General features: G+C 40.8%; 1 protein-coding gene across 3 annotated transcripts; it reads right to left on the bottom strand.

The window, feature by feature from the left end:
• Positions 1-2,253: 2,253 nt before the first annotated feature.
• On the bottom strand, positions 2,254-18,442 carry LOC107192442 (serine-rich adhesin for platelets-like). 3 transcript variants are annotated; one of them, XM_015581698.1, is made up of 6 exons: positions 17,319-18,442; positions 8,835-8,943; positions 4,007-4,339; positions 3,523-3,755; positions 3,092-3,423; positions 2,254-3,003 (listed from the first exon to the last, which is right to left on the bottom strand). In XM_015581698.1, the coding sequence occupies exons 1-6, from the start codon at positions 17,609-17,611 to the stop codon at positions 2,708-2,710; spliced, it is 1,596 nt and encodes a 531-aa protein (XP_015437184.1). In that variant the 5' UTR covers positions 17,612-18,442; the 3' UTR covers positions 2,254-2,707. The 3 variants fall into 3 exon arrangements, with proteins under 3 accessions (XP_015437184.1, XP_015437194.1, XP_015437201.1); XM_015581708.1 differs by having other exon boundaries at positions 2,254-3,004; positions 3,093-3,423; positions 4,043-4,339; XM_015581715.1 differs by lacking the exon at positions 4,007-4,339 and having other exon boundaries at positions 2,254-3,004; positions 3,093-3,423.
• Positions 18,443-18,868: the final 426 nt, after the last annotated feature.

The following is an 18,868-nucleotide window of genomic DNA, read 5'->3' as shown; positions in this document are numbered from 1 at the left end:
CACGTCGGGAGACTGTTGTGTCCCCTATTGCTGTATGTACGGGTCATTCTACGCGGCGACAAGCAGATCACTTTTGTACCCGATGTCTGGGATGTTGCTCAAATTGAAATATGTTATAGTTCATGTGAAAAAGAGGATAGGTGCTTGCATGTGTCATCATTTCGATGATTTCGAAATTGTTTAAACCTCCGTAGAATGGGCCGGAGTTACGCGCTCGCGAGAACGATACGCATACAGTGATGGAGTTGCTGTGTGTGTGTGTGTGTGTGTAATTCGGGAACTGAGACGCCGCAGAAGTATTGACTTACATTTTCGGCTCACACTATTTCCTTTTTTATTTGCTGTCCTTCCTTCTAGGAAGGACATTTCCTTTTTCTGCTGTCCAGTACTCGGAGAGGGTTAAAAGCTATAGACCCTCATACATAAGTAGTACTACTTATGTAGTTGCTAACTTTCGCCGATTTTTACAAAGCCCACGCGCACAAAATAAATTTTTATCTTCGCGATTATTGAAAATTTGACATCCGGCTTAAATCTGAAAAAATTTGAAAAAATATGTTTGTGTTCTGTGATCTTCTCTCTTTAAAATCCGTTTTTGTTCGTGTTTTTGTTCCGCGGAAGTTCTAAAATTGTGGTCGCAGCAGGTCGACGAACTGCTCATTTCTATGCCAAAATCGTAAAATTTTTGATAGAAATAAGATCGAGGAAGGAATCTACATATGTAACTAAGTCACCTTTGGATCTAATCTAAAGATATTGCTGTTACTAGTGAACATCCCAAATATTCGGTTCTCCTATTCTTGTAGGTTTCTTTTGCGTACTCATCAATTGATATTCAGAATCACTCTGACAATGAGAGTGAAATACTCATATTCATTATGATTATATAAATATATTTCAGACCGATGCAATGGCGTAATTTTTAAACTAAAAACCGTTGACGTAGTAATGATCTATGTTTTTCCTAGTCTAAAACTAAAAACCGCTGGTTTGTTGTTGCTTCTTCATTGATCTGATACTTGTAACTGTAACAATATCTTGAACAGTCTATTGTAATAGTTAAGCGTATTGAATGTTTCGTTTGTTCTTTATTAAATGATTAATGTTTTGGAAAGGAGTAATTCGAGTGAATCATACGAATATGATTGTGATAATGATAAGGATAATATGACGAATACTTTATGAAACGAGCATTCATTTCTCTGTTCATATTGTGTATCACAAGGAATAGTTTTCACTTAAAAACTTCTCAGAATTAGAATTTTGAGGGAAAGTTTTCAGTTTGAAAGGATAAAGCATTCCCTAATTATACTTGTGTGTGTCACTGATGAAAATGAAATAACTGTCTCAATGTTTGTACATACATATGTACATATACATAATAGTATCTCTTCTATATTTGATGTTTTATTTGTGTTAAGTGCTTCCACGATTTTTGCATTAACTTAAGAAAATATATCCAGGTGATCGTCTCATTTTGTCATTTGTTTCGTGAATTCGCTAAAATTATTTCATCCAAATGATAAATGAAATAGAAAAATATGTACCATATATGCGATAACCTTTTACGACCATAATTTACGAAGGAACCCAGTCTATAAACATCGTGATCGAAACATTTGTTTAACAACTAAGGCGATTGTAAAATAAGTTTTAGCGACAGTTGTAACAATGTATCGTTACCTTGAATGCGAAGTGATCAAGAGACAACCAGTTACTTGTTATATTAGTAAATGTATATTAGTGATTTTGTTCAATTCGTATGTAACTGGTCAAGTTCCATTCTAATCGATTCAAACTGTTGAATTATTCATACGGTACATTACAGAATAATGCTTTTTAAACGAAACTTGTTACTCGAGTGAACAATATCTATTTCGTATTAACGTACACGTATACCATTGTATACAAAACATTTAATTCCATGAACAACAATTTGCTACGGAAAGAAACTTTCGAAATTTCACTCGACACTAGAAAGGATTGTACCGTTCAATTTTAATAACATTGTGATCTATCGTAAGAATGAAACGGTCGTTTCTTGATTAGGTTTAAGTGTCCGCTCTTATATGTATAAAGTTCTATGTTCTTTGGCTAAGACAACAAGTTTCCCTAACAACAACAATACAAATACAACACATAAAACACGTGTCACGAATAAAAACGTCGTTTTATGGTCCAATTGGAAATAACCAGTCGAAAGTTACAATCGGACATCAATACTAGTTAACATTCTTTCCTTCTTCGACGATTTGGACGATCGATCGATCGATCGATAGCGTTGATAATTGTTTAAAATTCAATTCCTACGTAAAGTAACGAGTCTTGACGGTCGACCAATTAGCCAAGGGGCATTACCTAAGGGGGACAGTATAGTACTAGTACAACGATCGGGATCGATCATTTGCGAGGATAAGTTTCTGGATTAACTGTAGGTCGAAATTTCTGGTCGTTAATGCATTTTCGAATCGATATTACTACTAGGAAGATATCTACGATCGCGTTAATATCAATACGCTGGCAGTTATGGAATTGGTGTCTAACGTTTTGATGGTATTCGTGGGGAATGTTTCACCGGTCAAAGCTGATAATTTTAATAGTTATAACGACGAGGACGACCGAAGGGCGGGGGCACTAGATTTCACGGTGATTTCGCACTACGTGTTTCGTGCACGATGCCTTGGCGCGCTTCTCAGTCTTCGTTTCTTTATGAGGAACGATCAAGTGTGGACTTGCACTTCGGTTTCCGTCCGAGTAGCCTGCGGAACGACGAGGTCCATCTCGACCGATTGAATCCTCCGGTGGTACATTGCTCGTCTGGCTCGCTGTAGCACAACGATTCGCTGATCTTTCTGCTGCTTTTACCACTGCTGGTGCTGGTGCTGGTGCTGGTGCTGGTGCTGGTGCTGGTGCTGGTGCTGGTGCTGGTGCTGGTGCCGGTGTTGGTGCTGCTACCCCCGTTGTCGTAACATCGTGATCTTCGATCTCCGATTTCCGAAGAGAACCTGAGTCAAGAAGGTTGTTATAGATACAATTACAGTTGCGTTAAAGAGAAAATCATTAGCGGAAGATGTTCGTTAGAGCGATGCAACCCCTGAACCGGAAGAGAAGGCTCGAGCCGTAGGTGGGGCGCTAGAATTGGCCGATGATAGGGATATTTCAGCGACCGGCGTGCTGGGATACGCTTCGTCGTCCGAGACACTGTTACTGCTAGTTGTACTACTGCTGCTGCGATTGCTCCCTCCGGCGCTACTGTCCACGCTGGAATCATCGATGAAGCTTATTTCTCGATCGGCCAATGGCGAACCGGTCCTCTGTCCACGCGACGACGATGTTGTTGTTGTTGTTGTTGGCGTTGCGCTAGGTCGTAACCAAGTTCGTAGATCCTGCAGCGGCGCTTGAAGGCACTTGAAAAGATTGCCGCTGAAAGTTTTACCAATCGATGCTGTAGACGATTCGCTTTGTGTTCCGTAATTTTTGCGTTACAGACAGTTAAAGGGGTTGTAAAAACAATCGACTTACTCGTCGCGATAATCATCAATCTCCGCAAAAGTGCGGCGCGCGTACAAACAAACAGAGCATCGCCGACGGCGGCGGCAAGACGTGGCGTGAAGAGTCGCTGCACGTAGATGTCTCGCGGCGTGTCTCAGCGTAATCGTTTCTCGAGTCAGGGCTGCGACGCCTTCTTCTCGTCTGCGTCTTTCTTCTCCTAATTCCCCTTGCTCGACGCGTAACTTTTCCCTCAATATTTCATTCTACAAACCGAAAAGTTTGGTACAAATTAGTTTCAAAGGTTAACCCAGAATGGAAATGTTTGCTAATATTATACATATAAGCAGGCGGCTTGCGTTTCCATCCTATTATTATTTTTTATATACATACAATATGAGAGAGAGAGAGAGAGAGAGAGAGAGAGAGAGAGAGAGAGAGAATACTGTATTGGTAGGTAATCGGCCTAGATGAAGCAAAGTTCATCGCTTAGCTAAAACATTAGCCGCATTTTCACCTCTCTCTCAAGAGCATCCCGTTCAGCGCGAATCACCGTGGCCTGCCTGACGACATCCTGTCGAGCTCGTTCCAGAGTTTGTCTCGTAATCTCGTTCTGGGCCAGTTGCATCTGTAGACGACGCAAAGTCACCTCACGCTGCCTCTCCAGACGATCCCGTGCCGCTACGCAGCTGTCCCGTTCACTTTTAGCTCTTTCCACTTCTTCCTCCAGCCGGAGACTTCGCTCTAATTGCAGAAACAGTTCGTCCTCTTTGCCGCGAAGGTCGGTTTCGCAGCCTTCCATTCGCTTCTCTAGGACCCGTCGAGTCTCCTCCAACTTGTCCCTCTCAGCCTTGAAAAAATATTAAAGAGATTATCGTGAAATACTGTGGTGCGGACCCCCCCCCCCCACACACACACACACAAACAATATTCGTACAAAAACAACATTACAATGTAACTAGTCTCATTAGAGTAGTCTATTCAATAGCACTTATCCAACGATTGCGAACCGTTAAGACACGATGATTCGTGGAAATATTCGAAAAGGACTTTTTATCGTTTCAGATTCGATATCGCGAGTGCATGTGTAATTGAGAGGGATAGATAAACGAACTTCACCCAAACATATTTCATATCTATGATCAAAAGTGAAAATCTTAACATCTTATCGACAGTACTATTGCACCGATAGTTTACAGCTAGAACGAGATTTTTTGGAGGCGAAAATTGATTCGACACAATTTTGCATCATTTGTAACACACAAAAGATACTAGTCAACATGACGCCATTACAGTGTTATCCGTCGATAAAGTGCATTAAGATACATTACAGTGTTCAACAAATTTTCACTTTTTTTCGTTTTTGTAATCTCCAATACGCGTTCCTGATAGATTTTTTTGCGCTGGAATACGAATCTGTCAACCGTTTCTTTCCAGTACGCCGAGTCTTTGAAAATTAATTTAAAAAAAGATTGTAAATTTTCAAAATTAGAGTTATGTAGTGCTTTTACAGTAATTGTTATTCAGTTTCTTTTGACACGAAATAATTCTCTGGATTCTTCGGAACAAAATGATATAAATTTTAATTATATTATAGACATCTAAATATGTTTAAATAATGTTCAAAGTGAAAAGGACACCGAAAACGCACCAATTTTTGCTGATATTCTTGAATTTATTTAAAAAAACTAAGGGACTAGGAGAAAATCTAACCATAGCACGCGACAGAGCAGACCTTTCTACTGAGGAAAATACCAAAGCAAGTTACAAAATCTGTTTTGTTTTCAATAGAGAAGCGAAATAAGTGATCAAATCACACGGCAACGACAGTCGTACTCAATGACGGCGGTCGACTTGCCTGTGCGCGCGTTTAACGCTTCCGTTATGCCGAGAATGAGTGGCAGGCCAGGCAATAAAGATCTATCAGAAACGCCTATTGAAAATTGCAAAAATTTTTACGTGTTGTACAGTGTTATCGGCGATGATGATCGAATTTGTATGTTTTTTCAATCTGTTTGAAAAACATTATACTCCATAGAAGCGGCCTGTACACGTTGAAATCTATTTCTGTTCAGTGAATCATCATAATCCCCCGCTCTTCGAAACATAACTATGTAACATGTAATTAAATCAAGCTCGCGTCATCGAGATTACTCATGACTCAGGGTAATCCGCCAAGAATGGAGAAGTTGATCATCATGTAAAATCGTTGAACATTCTTAAGAAAATCGTACTATCTTGAATCTCTTCTTCTAACTTATTTGGCCATAGCTTCCGGCAGTGAATATCAACTGAAAAGCCAAAATGTTCCAGTTCGTTCCAAGTGTGGATTCACCTTTAACCACTCGAATGTTGTCTAGCATCGCGCTAGATGCCGCATTGTAGGTCAACTTAGGTGGGTAAGTTAGCGTCGAGAGGTTGATGAACGCCATTACGGGCTAGATTGGAGCGGACGCCGAAGAGTTTCCCGGACCCCGATCGCGACGGGACAAGACTGGGACAGGACTAGGATGGGATAAATGGGACTGAACGAAATGGGACGAAATGGGACGGGGTAAGGGCAAGGGAAGAAAAGAGAAGAAAGTCGCGGAAAAAAGAGAGAAAGAAAAATGGAGGGAAACGAGACAAGTCGAAAGACAAGACGTGAAACCGCAGAAGGAAAAACCGGAGTATCGAAAAACAAAACGTAACCGATTCTTGTGTTTTCTGTTTTTTTTTTTCGTTTTCTTTGCCGTGATTCTACGACTTGGTTTTGCTTCTGCGGTCTGCTTTTGTCGATGTTGATGAACAAATTCTGCGGTTCGAGACAGACAGCAGACGTACAAGTGGTCGCGGGTAGAACGGAAGGCCAAGGGGAAACCAGTGCCTACGGCCTACGGGTATACAAGTATACATACATACATACATACATACGTATACACAGTCGGCGTAGTACACAATATAACCAATGAACGAGACTTATCGAACGTCGCGACGTCGACGACCGTCTTTTCGTTAAGTAGACCTTTCTTCTCGAAAGGCTTCGCCCTGATTGATTGATCGATTGATTGATTCTCCCTTCTTCTCTCTTCATTTGCTTCTTTTTCAGGGTAACTCGGTAACTCGGTCACTCAGTACTCATGGCGCGGTGGAGCCAAAATGAAATAGAATGAAACTGAAATTTTTACGATGAGGACTCAATTTATGGTTGTGAGTTACATTCTCTATTCTGGTGATTTCGATTTTTATACTCCGTCACTTTAGTGTTCATCAATGTATTCCGAAATAGGAGGATTTCAAATTCTATGTATTACATTTACGAAACGACGGTTTTAGTGGACTATTTTCTCGATGGCAATTGACGACGTGTCCGAAACCCAGGAAACCCAAGGAGCTCATATCTGCACTTCATGTAGACGTTTTCTGAAATTCGATGAAGGGATTGATAACTCAATTTCCAATTGATTCCTTGCTTTTGTATTGTTTTTCTGCATATCACGTATGTATGTATGTATGTATGTATGTATGTATGTATGTATGTATGTATGTATGTATATATGTATGTACATTACACGTGCTGCCATACTTAAATTTCAAACTGTTACATTCGCATTTCATCAACTTTCGTAAACTATTAACCGAAACAATACGAGTATTGAGAATAACCGAACTATGTACCATTTCTCATAGTACAATAATTATTCTCTAGTTAACGCAAGTAGCTATCGAATATGTACATACATACATAGGTATGTATACCTACCTACCTATTCGAACGAATCTACACATGTGTAAGTAATCTGGATTACGTTAACCGTGTTAGCGCGCGCTGGCCTCAGTTTTCACGGAACAGAGTCGTTATCAAATTTCGTCCCAAAGAACTGCGTGAGAGCCCAGAAAAACGCTCGAGACCTTTAATACCGCGTGAGAAATGTTCTCTCTACGGCTGAACCGTCAATCGTCGCAAATTGGCGTACCGGTAAACTGAGACTGAGAGACACAAGGTGCACGAACGCGAGCCATGCAGTCTCAACCCTTATCTAAATTAATAGAGAACCTGCAGTCCTACCCAATTCTCGCCTAAAAATAGTTCAACGAGCGTTAACATAATTACCCTGTTATCTTGTGAAATTTACAGCGATGCAAAGTACGTACCTATACAATAATAGATTAGATTTTTTTTAGGATTTTCCTCTCAGAACGTATATGTATACATAATATAATATGTATATACGATGACAGAAAGTTAAAGAATTCCCCTACGGCTGAGAAAATAGGGTTTCTCTGTATCATAAAGAAGGAATCCAGCTGATACTCGGTCGTGTTTAATATCTCTAAACATCGTACCGCTTCGGTTTCTTCGGTTTCGTCGGTTTTTATGAGCAGATCTTGTTCGAGCAGACATTTTCAAGAAGGTATCTGCAATGAGATGGGAAACGACTCGTAACGGCAATCGGAATCGTCTCTTCCACTGGAAGAGTTTCTCCTCCGGTCCGACAATGGGAGTGGCATCTTATCGATAAATTTTTTTCCAGCGTAATCTCTCCCGCGGAAAGAGCAGGTTTTCTCTTCTACAATTTTGCGAACGATATCAGCCGAGCAGCTTGATTTCACTTCGGGCGCAAGCTCTTTGGTTCAGATAACATCGAGCAGACTAACGAGATCGCGGAAGAAACGCTCGCATCTCCGTAATCGTCTCAGGAATTAATTGCACCATTACGCGGTACTCGCGTGAATACATAGAGATCATTTTCCTCGAAACCAGTCCGAATACAATTCATTCATTCTCTCTCTCTCTCTCTCTCTCTCTCTCTCTCTCTCTCTCTCTCTCTCTCTCGTTATTGTTTTGAATTTTTAGACGAGTTACCGTTACAAAATACAGAATGTAAATCATAGAAAAAAAGAATAACACTTTATGTCAAAACAAGTACCTACGTACCTATGTACAGTATGTACCTGCCTACATATCTATATCTGATTTTCTTCCGAGCTAAGAAGTAAGGTGAAAAGGATAGTAGTGCTGAAATTATACATATGCATACATATGTATACTATAGATATATTATTTGGATCAGCTAATCATTTAACATGTAGTAGGTACCTATCGAAGTTTGACGAAATTACCAAAGAAACCCGTGAAAAGATTCACCCAAGTTCCAAAGAATTCCAGAGAAACCGATCTTGTTCTTTTTTAATATCAGATACGTATTTTTAAAAAGGTATCGACAACTCGACAAGATAGAAACAACCTTATCGATTGATCACGTAGATTTCACCGATCGATATTTCCGGGAGACTAAACACTGGCCAACAAACAATTTGCGAATGTGGTTCGATCGAACATCGGTAATCTCTTTTCCACGTACCTTGACTTCGTGGTACCGTTCTTCCAAGTAGTACGCGATACCCTTTGCTTCCTCGTACTTCGCGGCCAGGGCAACGTATTTGTCGTAATGGCGCTTGAACAACACGAATCTGTAATCAGAAAACACCAACAGTGTCACAATCACATATGTACTGTATGCACAATACATATACGATACGGTTTAGGATGTAGATTTCGCGACGACGTCGAAATTCTCTACAGTGATTTAACATTACAACTACAGACAGGTATTAGATACCGATAAGATAAGATTAATTGTACACAAGGTTGATCCAGCTTGCGAGAGATAATAAGTAAACATAATGCTCTAATAACTTTTGCGACACCTGACTGATGTTGATTTATGGCCGAACTGGGAGTTATCGACTCTGTGTGCGCCTGGTTGAACCTGAACCTTTTCATTTCCGCTTCCTTTCATTCGTTCTTTTTTTTTACGCGCCCTGAGAATACGTAGATGTCGCAGATAATACGTGTATCAAACGTAAGAATATACTTATCTCTCACTGTGAAGTGAATCGAACATCTAATGCTCAGCATACGCTCGAAATCATTGTAAGTATCGCAACTACAATATTATACTTATTATACTTATTATTATTATTATTATTATTATTATTATCATTATCATCATCATCATCATCATCATCATCATCATCATCATCATTATTATGATTATTATTATTATACTTTACTGCATCGAAACATTCCTTACGACGACGGCTTAGCAACCCGTTCTAATTCATTCTCCAGAGACAGTCTATGCAAATGATATTTGATTGTAGATATATTCGATTTAGCACCGCGAACAATCCCTGAAACAGCATCTATCCCGCTCGGTTCTCATTAATTATTGTAAGCATAACATTCCTTCTCGCATTTGCCTATCAACGTTGTGTTTCGTAATCTCTCGTTAAACATCTCGCCGTTAAGGCGTTAAGAAACCGGAAACGCAACCGTGTCCCACGGAATTTTAATGAGAGAACGAGATACATATGTACGTATATCGAAACGAGAAGTCGAGAGAACGCGACCTTTCGGTCATGTTGCCAGTCCGGTTTACCGTCGTCTCCCTAGGATTCTCCTCTCCGATCGATTTCTCTGCGTCTGGATTCTGGATCTCTTCACTGGGCCCTATCCGAGTCCGAGTCCGAGTCACCGAAACTTCCTCTTCCTCTTTCCGCTTGTATTTTCTTTCGACTGGCTCTTACTGTTTGTTATGAGTCACCGACACTCGCACGACCGATGCTCGTCGTCCATTCTCTCACCGGGCCTCCTGGAAGAGGACTTTCGCTTTCAGGATTGTTCGACGTGTGCCGTGTTCCCGCCTCGAGATCCACGAATGACCCTTCGCCTATCTTCTGGCCGACTCTGCCAGCTTCCGAGGCCCGTTCGATCGTCACACCTTTCTGGACCGAGACGCCTCCGCCTAGAAAACCTGTCTACGGCTCGATCTATGTAATTCTAGCGCAGCTCCGAAGGTGACGGATCCAACCCGCTTGCAATCGATAGCTGCGACGTGCGTGTTCCTATATCGATCGTGTCCCGCGTCTCGCGAGCTCCGGATCTATACTCGTGGATAATTTTTCTTTTTTATTCAAATTCGAGACGCCCTCGATAAACGTGATTGGAAAGCGGACAAGGATGATTCATCGATCGATCGACTATGAACTAGTTTTGACTGTCCGAGAACCGACGCCGACGCTTTGACGGACGAACCGGATCGGCAGCGATCCGATAACAAAAAAAGAAAAACGAAGAAAAAGAAAAGAAAAAAATATTATTACTTATAACAGGTCACATTCTGTATTTCACGATTTCTTTTTTTAACGAAATTTATCAAATACATATACATGATATAACTTGACTTGATAAGAAGCGACGAAATGTTATTAAAGAAATTAAACACTCGAAATGCACCCTAAATGAATAAAGGAACTCTTTCTGCTGAACATTCTTACCGTGAACGTGATTTGCTTCTACAATGAAGCTTCGCGCACGCTTCAAGTCCTGTGACGCCCGTTATTCAGTTCATGAAATCACGTTTTTTTCTAATATGGTACACGAACAGAAATACCGAAGACAACAATGGTCTATCAATTAAGGGCCCACATCAATGAAACTGGCATCCGAGTAAAGCCACATATGTATGTATGTATGTATGTATGTACAATACATATAATATTTTCATAGGCAGTCCACGTAAGTTTCATCATGCACGAAACTATTACAGATCGCTAACAGCTAGGAATAATCTGCTTCCTGTCTCCATAAACATAAACTATAAACGGAAACAAAAGAGGTTGTACGTGCTAAAAAGCCTACGTAACACCGATCGGACCTGTCCGAATTGCACCTACTGATTTCGATTAAAATACAATCAGAATTAGTATCCCCCACCCATTGTATGAACTATCCGTCCGCCGGTTGTCCAAACAGTTTCCTGTCCGTCAGTCTGATGTAGGTACTCGTCGGACTAACGCTGTTCTACCGTAAGTGTAAGTACGTAAGGCGTAGGGTATAGGTATATTTTCGCGAATTTCGCTTTTGTACGTTGTCGAGAGAGAAACCTGTGCAGCAGCATTACAACCTTGAGAAAAGGAAAACGGGCTGGCAATAAATACTTTTGTCAACGAGCGAGTCCGCCGAGTTCCGTTAGTCAATGGAGAAACTGCATATAAATCGGATCGACGATTCTTACGGGCAACGACTCATTCGTTCGGTATTCAGTGGGCGTGCAAAGAGGATCTTCAGGCAACTTTCTAATGCCAGGTATCTCGGTAAAAGGGTTAACGGCGCTGTATAACCGCATCGAAAGTCGCTGCACGACTGATTACAAAAGGGTTGCTTGCTGCCCCTCCTTTACCCCTCCTATGTACTTCGGTTTCAAAAGATTAAAAAATCGTTCGACGGACGAGTACAAAAGAAAGCGAACGCGCACTTCCATTTCTTAACCGTCTTCGGAACAGCAAAGGTGGATGATGTTCGCCAAGCGCCTGTAATTGACGAAATTCGTCATTGACACGTTCAATAAACCGCTAAAACACGAGAGCTTTCGCGTTCTCGGAAGGCTCTTTGGAATTTAGCGCACCGCTGCTCGAGATAAACAGGTAAATAATCCGCTCAATGTATGCGCCTGTGTCAATTGAGCGACTTATCGACTGTAATTGTGGACGTTGATGGCAAAATGGCACATACGCCAGAACGCTATTTCGAGAAAATCAACTTGAAAGTTTTTATTAGAATACTACTTAATAAAAAAGTAATGCAATTAAAAGCAATGTTATTGCCATACCTACATACACATGTATCAGAGTCGATTTGGATGATTTACAATTTACGGAATTTATGGAAAAGGGGCACATAAGCCTATGTATATATGTATAGCCTCAATTATATCATGTATTGAGTTCCTCGTTCTATCAAACATCAAACCACAAGGATCTTCATTGTATTTCTAGTGGACAGTTTGAATTATGAATACGCATTACCGACACACTGTTTTGACACAGATATTTATGTAAATTTGCACTTTCTCGGGGTGTTTATAGAAATGCGAATTATAGAATTTATAGAAATGCGAATTAATCAAATTTTCGAGCAAGCGTACAGTAGGTACGTGCGAAAGGTATAACCATTCTAGCTGAATACTGAAAATTCTGATGCACGTATAACGGTAAAAATACAGCCCACCACCAGTCACCTAAAAATACCTTCGGTTTTTGGCAAGAGTACATTCGATGTCCACACTTCTGATCGGAACTGGATTCGATTTGTTCGAAAAATTACTGCCACTTATAAATTCAGTATAAAGGTGTTGCTCATAGATTTACTTGTAAACTCATAAGCATAAGTAAACCGATTAAACACAAATATGACTATTTTATTGTACCATAGATCCGTAAAACTCGCAGTAGATTTGTAAGTGGGATGTATAAAATTCTTTCTACTGAACGAAAACACAGAAAAGCAACGATTAAGTCACAATTACTTAATTAACATCTTAGGCTTATCTGCGAAGCAAATCAACAGACAAAACTAGAAATGAGTAACGAAGAAGATATCCATATTATTATATAGAGTGACCGAAATAAAACGATTCGATTGTTCAACCTGCTGCTTCAAATCTGATGGAAAAATATCATTCGTATAAGTTGATCGCGATACATACCTACGTATAGGTTTTTCTTCCGTTCCACGACAGACGCGAAGGAATTTTTATTTCTCGGATATAAGAATCGTGAAGCAAAGTCCGCGTCCCAGTTCCCCCGGCATCGTTTCACGGCCATCGCGACGTCGATGACAACCTTTTTGAAGAGGTACAATAGGTATGTACATAATGATATAATGTTGTTGGCCTGGCCACCGATTCGGAATCGCCGATCAACATGTTACCCGATGCGTGACCGTTGACTCGTGCTTACGACTTACGAGTTATTATCGAGTCCCGACCGTCTCGGCTTGGCTGTCGTAGAGAGAAGACAACAGAGCTAAAGATAGCGGATATCCAAACAGCCTCGTCTGCCTCATCCTACAGAAGAGGTTCGAAAAAGTATCGGCCTATATAACACTGCTGTGTCATACATTTTGTCGGACATCTACAGTCATGCTGCTGTTCAAATTTATTAATATGTTAGGCTACAGTGGATGCACTCTGTGTTTTCAAGTTATTGTAGCATAAATAATTAATGTTATGGCCAAGAGGCCATATACATACATATAGTATAAGCTGAAGAGGCAAGCCGCCTGCTCTGTCATTTAAGACTCGCTAGCTACTCCAACTGAGCAGTCTATGTGTCGATTCTCGCTCTGTCTCTGTTACACGCATAGGCTGCTCAGTAGGGGTAAGCACCTACCGTTGACACGTTTATGGTCACAGCAGTTATACTATATGTATGTACGTATACCTCTCACTACTTTGCCCCAATCAATCCATCCTTCATTTCTCTCCCCTGTTAGCTACCCATTGTATGTACGTACACTGTGATCTAGCTCCGTTTCCCTTAACCTTTCCACTCGGAACAAGGGAGACCCGTCCTTTACCAGTGTCCCGTCGCAGCTTTATTTAGACCACGTGTTTTCGAAATATACATGTATGTACACATGTACATGGTGCTTGTCTCATACGCGCGCGCTGAATAACTTCTATACATATAGGCTTTTGCACCGCGCGACAAAGGTCGAATCGTCCCGCCGCGACACCGCGAGGTGTTATATGTAGGTATTATATGTATATGTATTCTTTCGCAGCCCCCCCCCCCCCAAATATCGCGTCCAAATCCGATATAAAGATGTTTCAGTCTGTCTGATAATAATCGTTATCTGTAATTATAGGCAAAATTTCAAAGTTACTGTAACTAACGCGAGCTGATTAATTGCATTGATTAAATCGCATTTTAACTGGACGCGCGCCGTGCTCCAAAGTTGCTCGTAATTTCCTTTGAAGCTGTTTTCATTGTGAATGCATTGATACTACGACCGCGTACGTACATACATATATACATATACATATACATACATACGTCACGCATAGATATACATATACATAAATGTACATGGCACAACGAGCCTACGGAAGCCGCTCCTTCGTCATTAAAAACGGAACGCTCTTTGATTTCCGTTTTTAAGCACGCTCCGCACCGGTTCGAATACTTTGTCAATGATTGAACGTCACCGACTAGTAAATCAAACCACCCCGCACTCGAGAGAATCCTAGCGGAAATTGTACGATCCTCTAAGCTCTAAGCTTTCTGCGAGTCTTCTTGCACGACGCAACATAGCATGATTCGCTTTTTCTATTACGTTCGAATGTTTTCCGAATTTATCGTTAAAATAACATATTAATGGTAATAAATTAAGTATTAAATTAACAAGCGTAAATAATCGCGAGAATCGTCAAATAATGTATTAATAAATTTATCAAGTGGTAGGAGGCCCTTACCCTTACGCCGCTTTTTCTCCTAGTGGAAACCGAGTTTGCTGGTTCGTGTACATACATATGTCCGTGTACATGAAAATCTGTGGTACAAGATTACCGGTTTGCAACAGTTTGCGCGACAATTCGGAACAGCAGCTTAATATTCCTTGACCATGAGAATAATTTTATCTGTAATATGTATTGTGTACCCTACGTAAACAGATACGTCGTGAAACGAGCTACAATATAAATTTAATGAAACGATATGACTCAATTTAAAAAGAAAATAACGCGACCATGAAATTTGTTCATTAATAATTCAAAAAGCTACTTAATAGGTACATATAGATGTATACATGTATCTACTTCCCCGAGTATCCGAAGAAATATATACATACATACATACATACATACAACCTAATCGTGAACACGTTTAAATCGAGCGTACTGCAAATGCATCACCCGATGCATTTATATCCTCTCGTAAAACGCAAGAAATCATCGTAAACCCACGTGTACCTATACATATAACTGGCTGCTCGTCTACATTTACGGTTAACACACATATTTCAAATCCCGGATCTCCAGTGGCACGACTTGCAAATCTGTAATATCGGCTTCGGACGGAGTCTCTCCGGTACGGTCGGAAATTATCGAGAAATAGTACACTTCGTTCGGCTACGCTCTTTGTCCGTCAAGTTTGAATGGTCTAATTGCACTCAGAATATACCGGGTGCATTGATAATTGCATATTCCCCCTTGATTCTATTTCACATATAATACATTAGATAAGTATCATATGTATAAAAAGTACACTCATCTTGTAATGTTGAAGATACATATCCGTTAGGTATTAATTATTCGCTCGTCTCACAGTCGTATGAGCACGTAATACGTTCGTTCGTCTAATACTCTAATGTAAAAAATGTGTAACGTTAAGCGGAGACGTGTTTCCCGACATGTATGCTATATGATATGTATCTGCGTAAAGTCGCCATGGTTGAGCGATCTGACCCGAGGGAAAGATAACAGCTGTAGCGGTCGACGCCGACGACTTAAAATTTGGACACTGAGTTGACAAATCGTGGGCGCGTCGCCATGATAAAAATCAACAGAAAACGATGTCCTCATTCGCGACACAAACAAGAAGCGTACCGCTTACGTCGATGATAAAGTCGAAAGATCGACGTTCGAGGAACAGGATATAGGTACATACTTATTGTATACTATGCACTTTGACGCTCGGAACGGTAAAAAGAATCAGAAAAAGCGGTCGTAACGGGCTATAAAAGCCGGTGAAAGACAATTCCCAATGGAAAACGGTAAGGATTATTATAAAAATGAGAATATAAAGTGCCTGTCGGTATGTTCTTTATTCTTCCCACTTTCTTTCATCTCCGTTTAGAAAACGACTAGAAATTCGAAGAGAATATACAGAGATAGTCGAAGGAATATTTAAATTTGACATAATCGTCCTATTAATTTACGTTTTCTATTACTATTTTCTTTCTACTTTATTTTCTATCATTACCGCGTACTTATAAAACTTCAAGTATCCCAACAGCTCTTTGATGGACTTTACATCTTCTGCATTCTCGTATGATTTTCTACCTACGTATGTGTGTAGGTATGTATGTATATATGTATATATCTCTATGTATGTATGTATACTTTGTGTGAAACTCGTACGTATAATAGGTATACATGACAACAATAAAATTCAATCACTGCTTTCTTCGTTTAACTCGAATAACATTGCAGTCGTAATACAAATTGGAGGAATATTATGCATGCTTGGAAGTAAATCACGTTTAAAGTTGTACTTGAGGGACAGAGAAGACTGGATCACATACTCACAGTTCACAGCCTGTCAAGTGAGGGGGGAACACAGGGCGAGTATTGTAACATGGAAAACCTACCCAGGTTCAAAGATGTATGTACATACATACATACATACATACATACATACATACATACATACATATATATATGTACACTTCATTACCAAGCTTTCCGTATTTATTTTTCGATGTCATATTACCAATAATTTAACCTCGAAAACAGAAAAGTAAAATGTATTTAATGCTGCCACAATAGCAGTGTCATAAATGTTGCGAAGCAATGAACAGAACACCAAGGGTACATGTATAGGTATTTAACAGAGGTTTAAATACCCGGCACTGTATACATACCTATACCGTTTTCCAAAGTTCTCGGAACGTTCCTTTCTTCTCCATCTTTCTTTCGAACCATTTCACCCAGCAAATAAAATACAATAAGCTTATTTCTTCTCTCAGTTCTTGCCTGTCGATTTTCACTCTCAAAACAGAGACTTAAAATCTTAGATACACGAAAAATGATAAAAGTATTATTACTCTGATTTTCAGTTCTTTGATCAAAAGAGACCCAGCCTTTGTCGCGCGAACATTATGTACTCTCAAAAACCATTAAAGCCCAAGACCGTTTTGTTCATTCTTTTACTACGATATATGCAATATGTACTTATTGTCCATCGAAGGTGAAATAAATAAACAAGAAAAAGATTCTAACCTGTAAAGATCATTTTCTGTGACGATATCCCTAATAGAATCTTCAGGATCGATACGATCCGCAGGCACACCTGATGGTCTTCCGACCCTCGAGGACAACAACGAACACGGTGGTGGTTTCGCGTCGGTAGCCTCGTGGAGGGCGCTGGCCGCGATCAAGTCGTCCTCGGAGGCGGTGCTGGTCAAAGGCAGGCTAGGACTCGGGGAACGTGAGCCGGATATCACGCCGAGTAAATCCTCGCTTCTAGAGTGCCTCATCTCCATACCACCGTATCTGCCGGTGGTTGCCGCCATCGTTCGACCAACCACTGCGCGCACGATTTTTCCACGTTCAAACGAGATGAACACAGTCTTTGTCCTTTTCTTTCTCCTCGTACTCGTTGCCACGACCTCGAGCTGCCCAAAGGAATCGATGATCTAGCAACTACTCCCATCCGGACAAGCCCTCCAAGTCTTTCTATCTCTCATTCAACTAACTACATTCGAAACTCGCCACGCGATCCTCCGATTTTCATTTCGAGATCTCTCTCTCTCTCCCTTCCTCTGTGTTCTTCGCTCTTTCCTTACCGCCTTTCGCTCCTCGTGGGTTTACCACCATGTACCGAGGTACTTACATCTTGGGATGTTCCTTCGTCCATGGCAAATCAGATTTTTTACCATTATGAATCCTTTTCGTCGGAATTGATTCTATTGCTTCTGCCACATTTTCTTCGTTTACGATTCCGTTTCCGTTTCCGTTTCCGTCTCAACCCGTGTTCACTACCGTCTTGGTCACTAGAGATTCGCGACAGTTTTTTAAACAGTCACCCATTCATCTGTCGGTGGTATGTTGTATCCAGTGTGGTGTTTGGTCCTATTATCGTCTGTAGTTTCGTTATCGTTGCATATCGTCAAACGAACGTCTCGGTTTCTCGATACGTAATACCGTGATCTATAAGCTCCAGTTACGAACGCTACGTTTAAGTAACACTCGATTATCGAGAGATCACTGTACAAATCGTCGCTCCACACTTTCTCGATTTTTAACGGGTTAACGAGCACCGTGACGTCGCGCGAATCACCGAGGCTAACGGACCTTTTCTACTCCTTTGCACGTTCATACGCATTCACAGATTTTATCACGAATACCAGCAACACCTCCGTATTCTTAGAGATAGTAGACGGTAAAGCAGCAAAGTTGAAAAGTGACAGGCTGCAATGTTACCGTCGGGAGCATGACTTTTTTCGGACGAATCCACCTTACGACGAGCGAGTTTTAAGAAACCGTTCGATTTGTTAGCGTGGAACGATCGACGAGTCGAATCATTGATGAAAATTCACGCCGCCATTTCCTTCGGACGATTTATTTTATGAATATGTGTGTATTACGCCTCTCGAGGAATACCGGACACGAGGCAGGCAAGCAAGCACGCAAGCACGCACGCACGCACGCACGCACGCACGCACGCACGCACTACCGCTGAACAAGCTGATCTCTTTGTAATTAAAGTAATTAGAAAGAACAGGGTGGTTCTTCTCGACGGACCATGCGCGGCGAATACGGGACGCACT

The sequence above is a fragment of the Dufourea novaeangliae genome, unplaced genomic scaffold (assembly GCF_001272555.1).
Source record: "Dufourea novaeangliae isolate 0120121106 unplaced genomic scaffold, ASM127255v1 scaffold7, whole genome shotgun sequence".
NCBI lineage: Eukaryota > Metazoa > Arthropoda > Insecta > Hymenoptera > Halictidae > Dufourea > Dufourea novaeangliae.
Note: the sequence above shows the minus strand (reverse complement) of the source record. Positions and strands in the feature narration are given on the sequence as shown.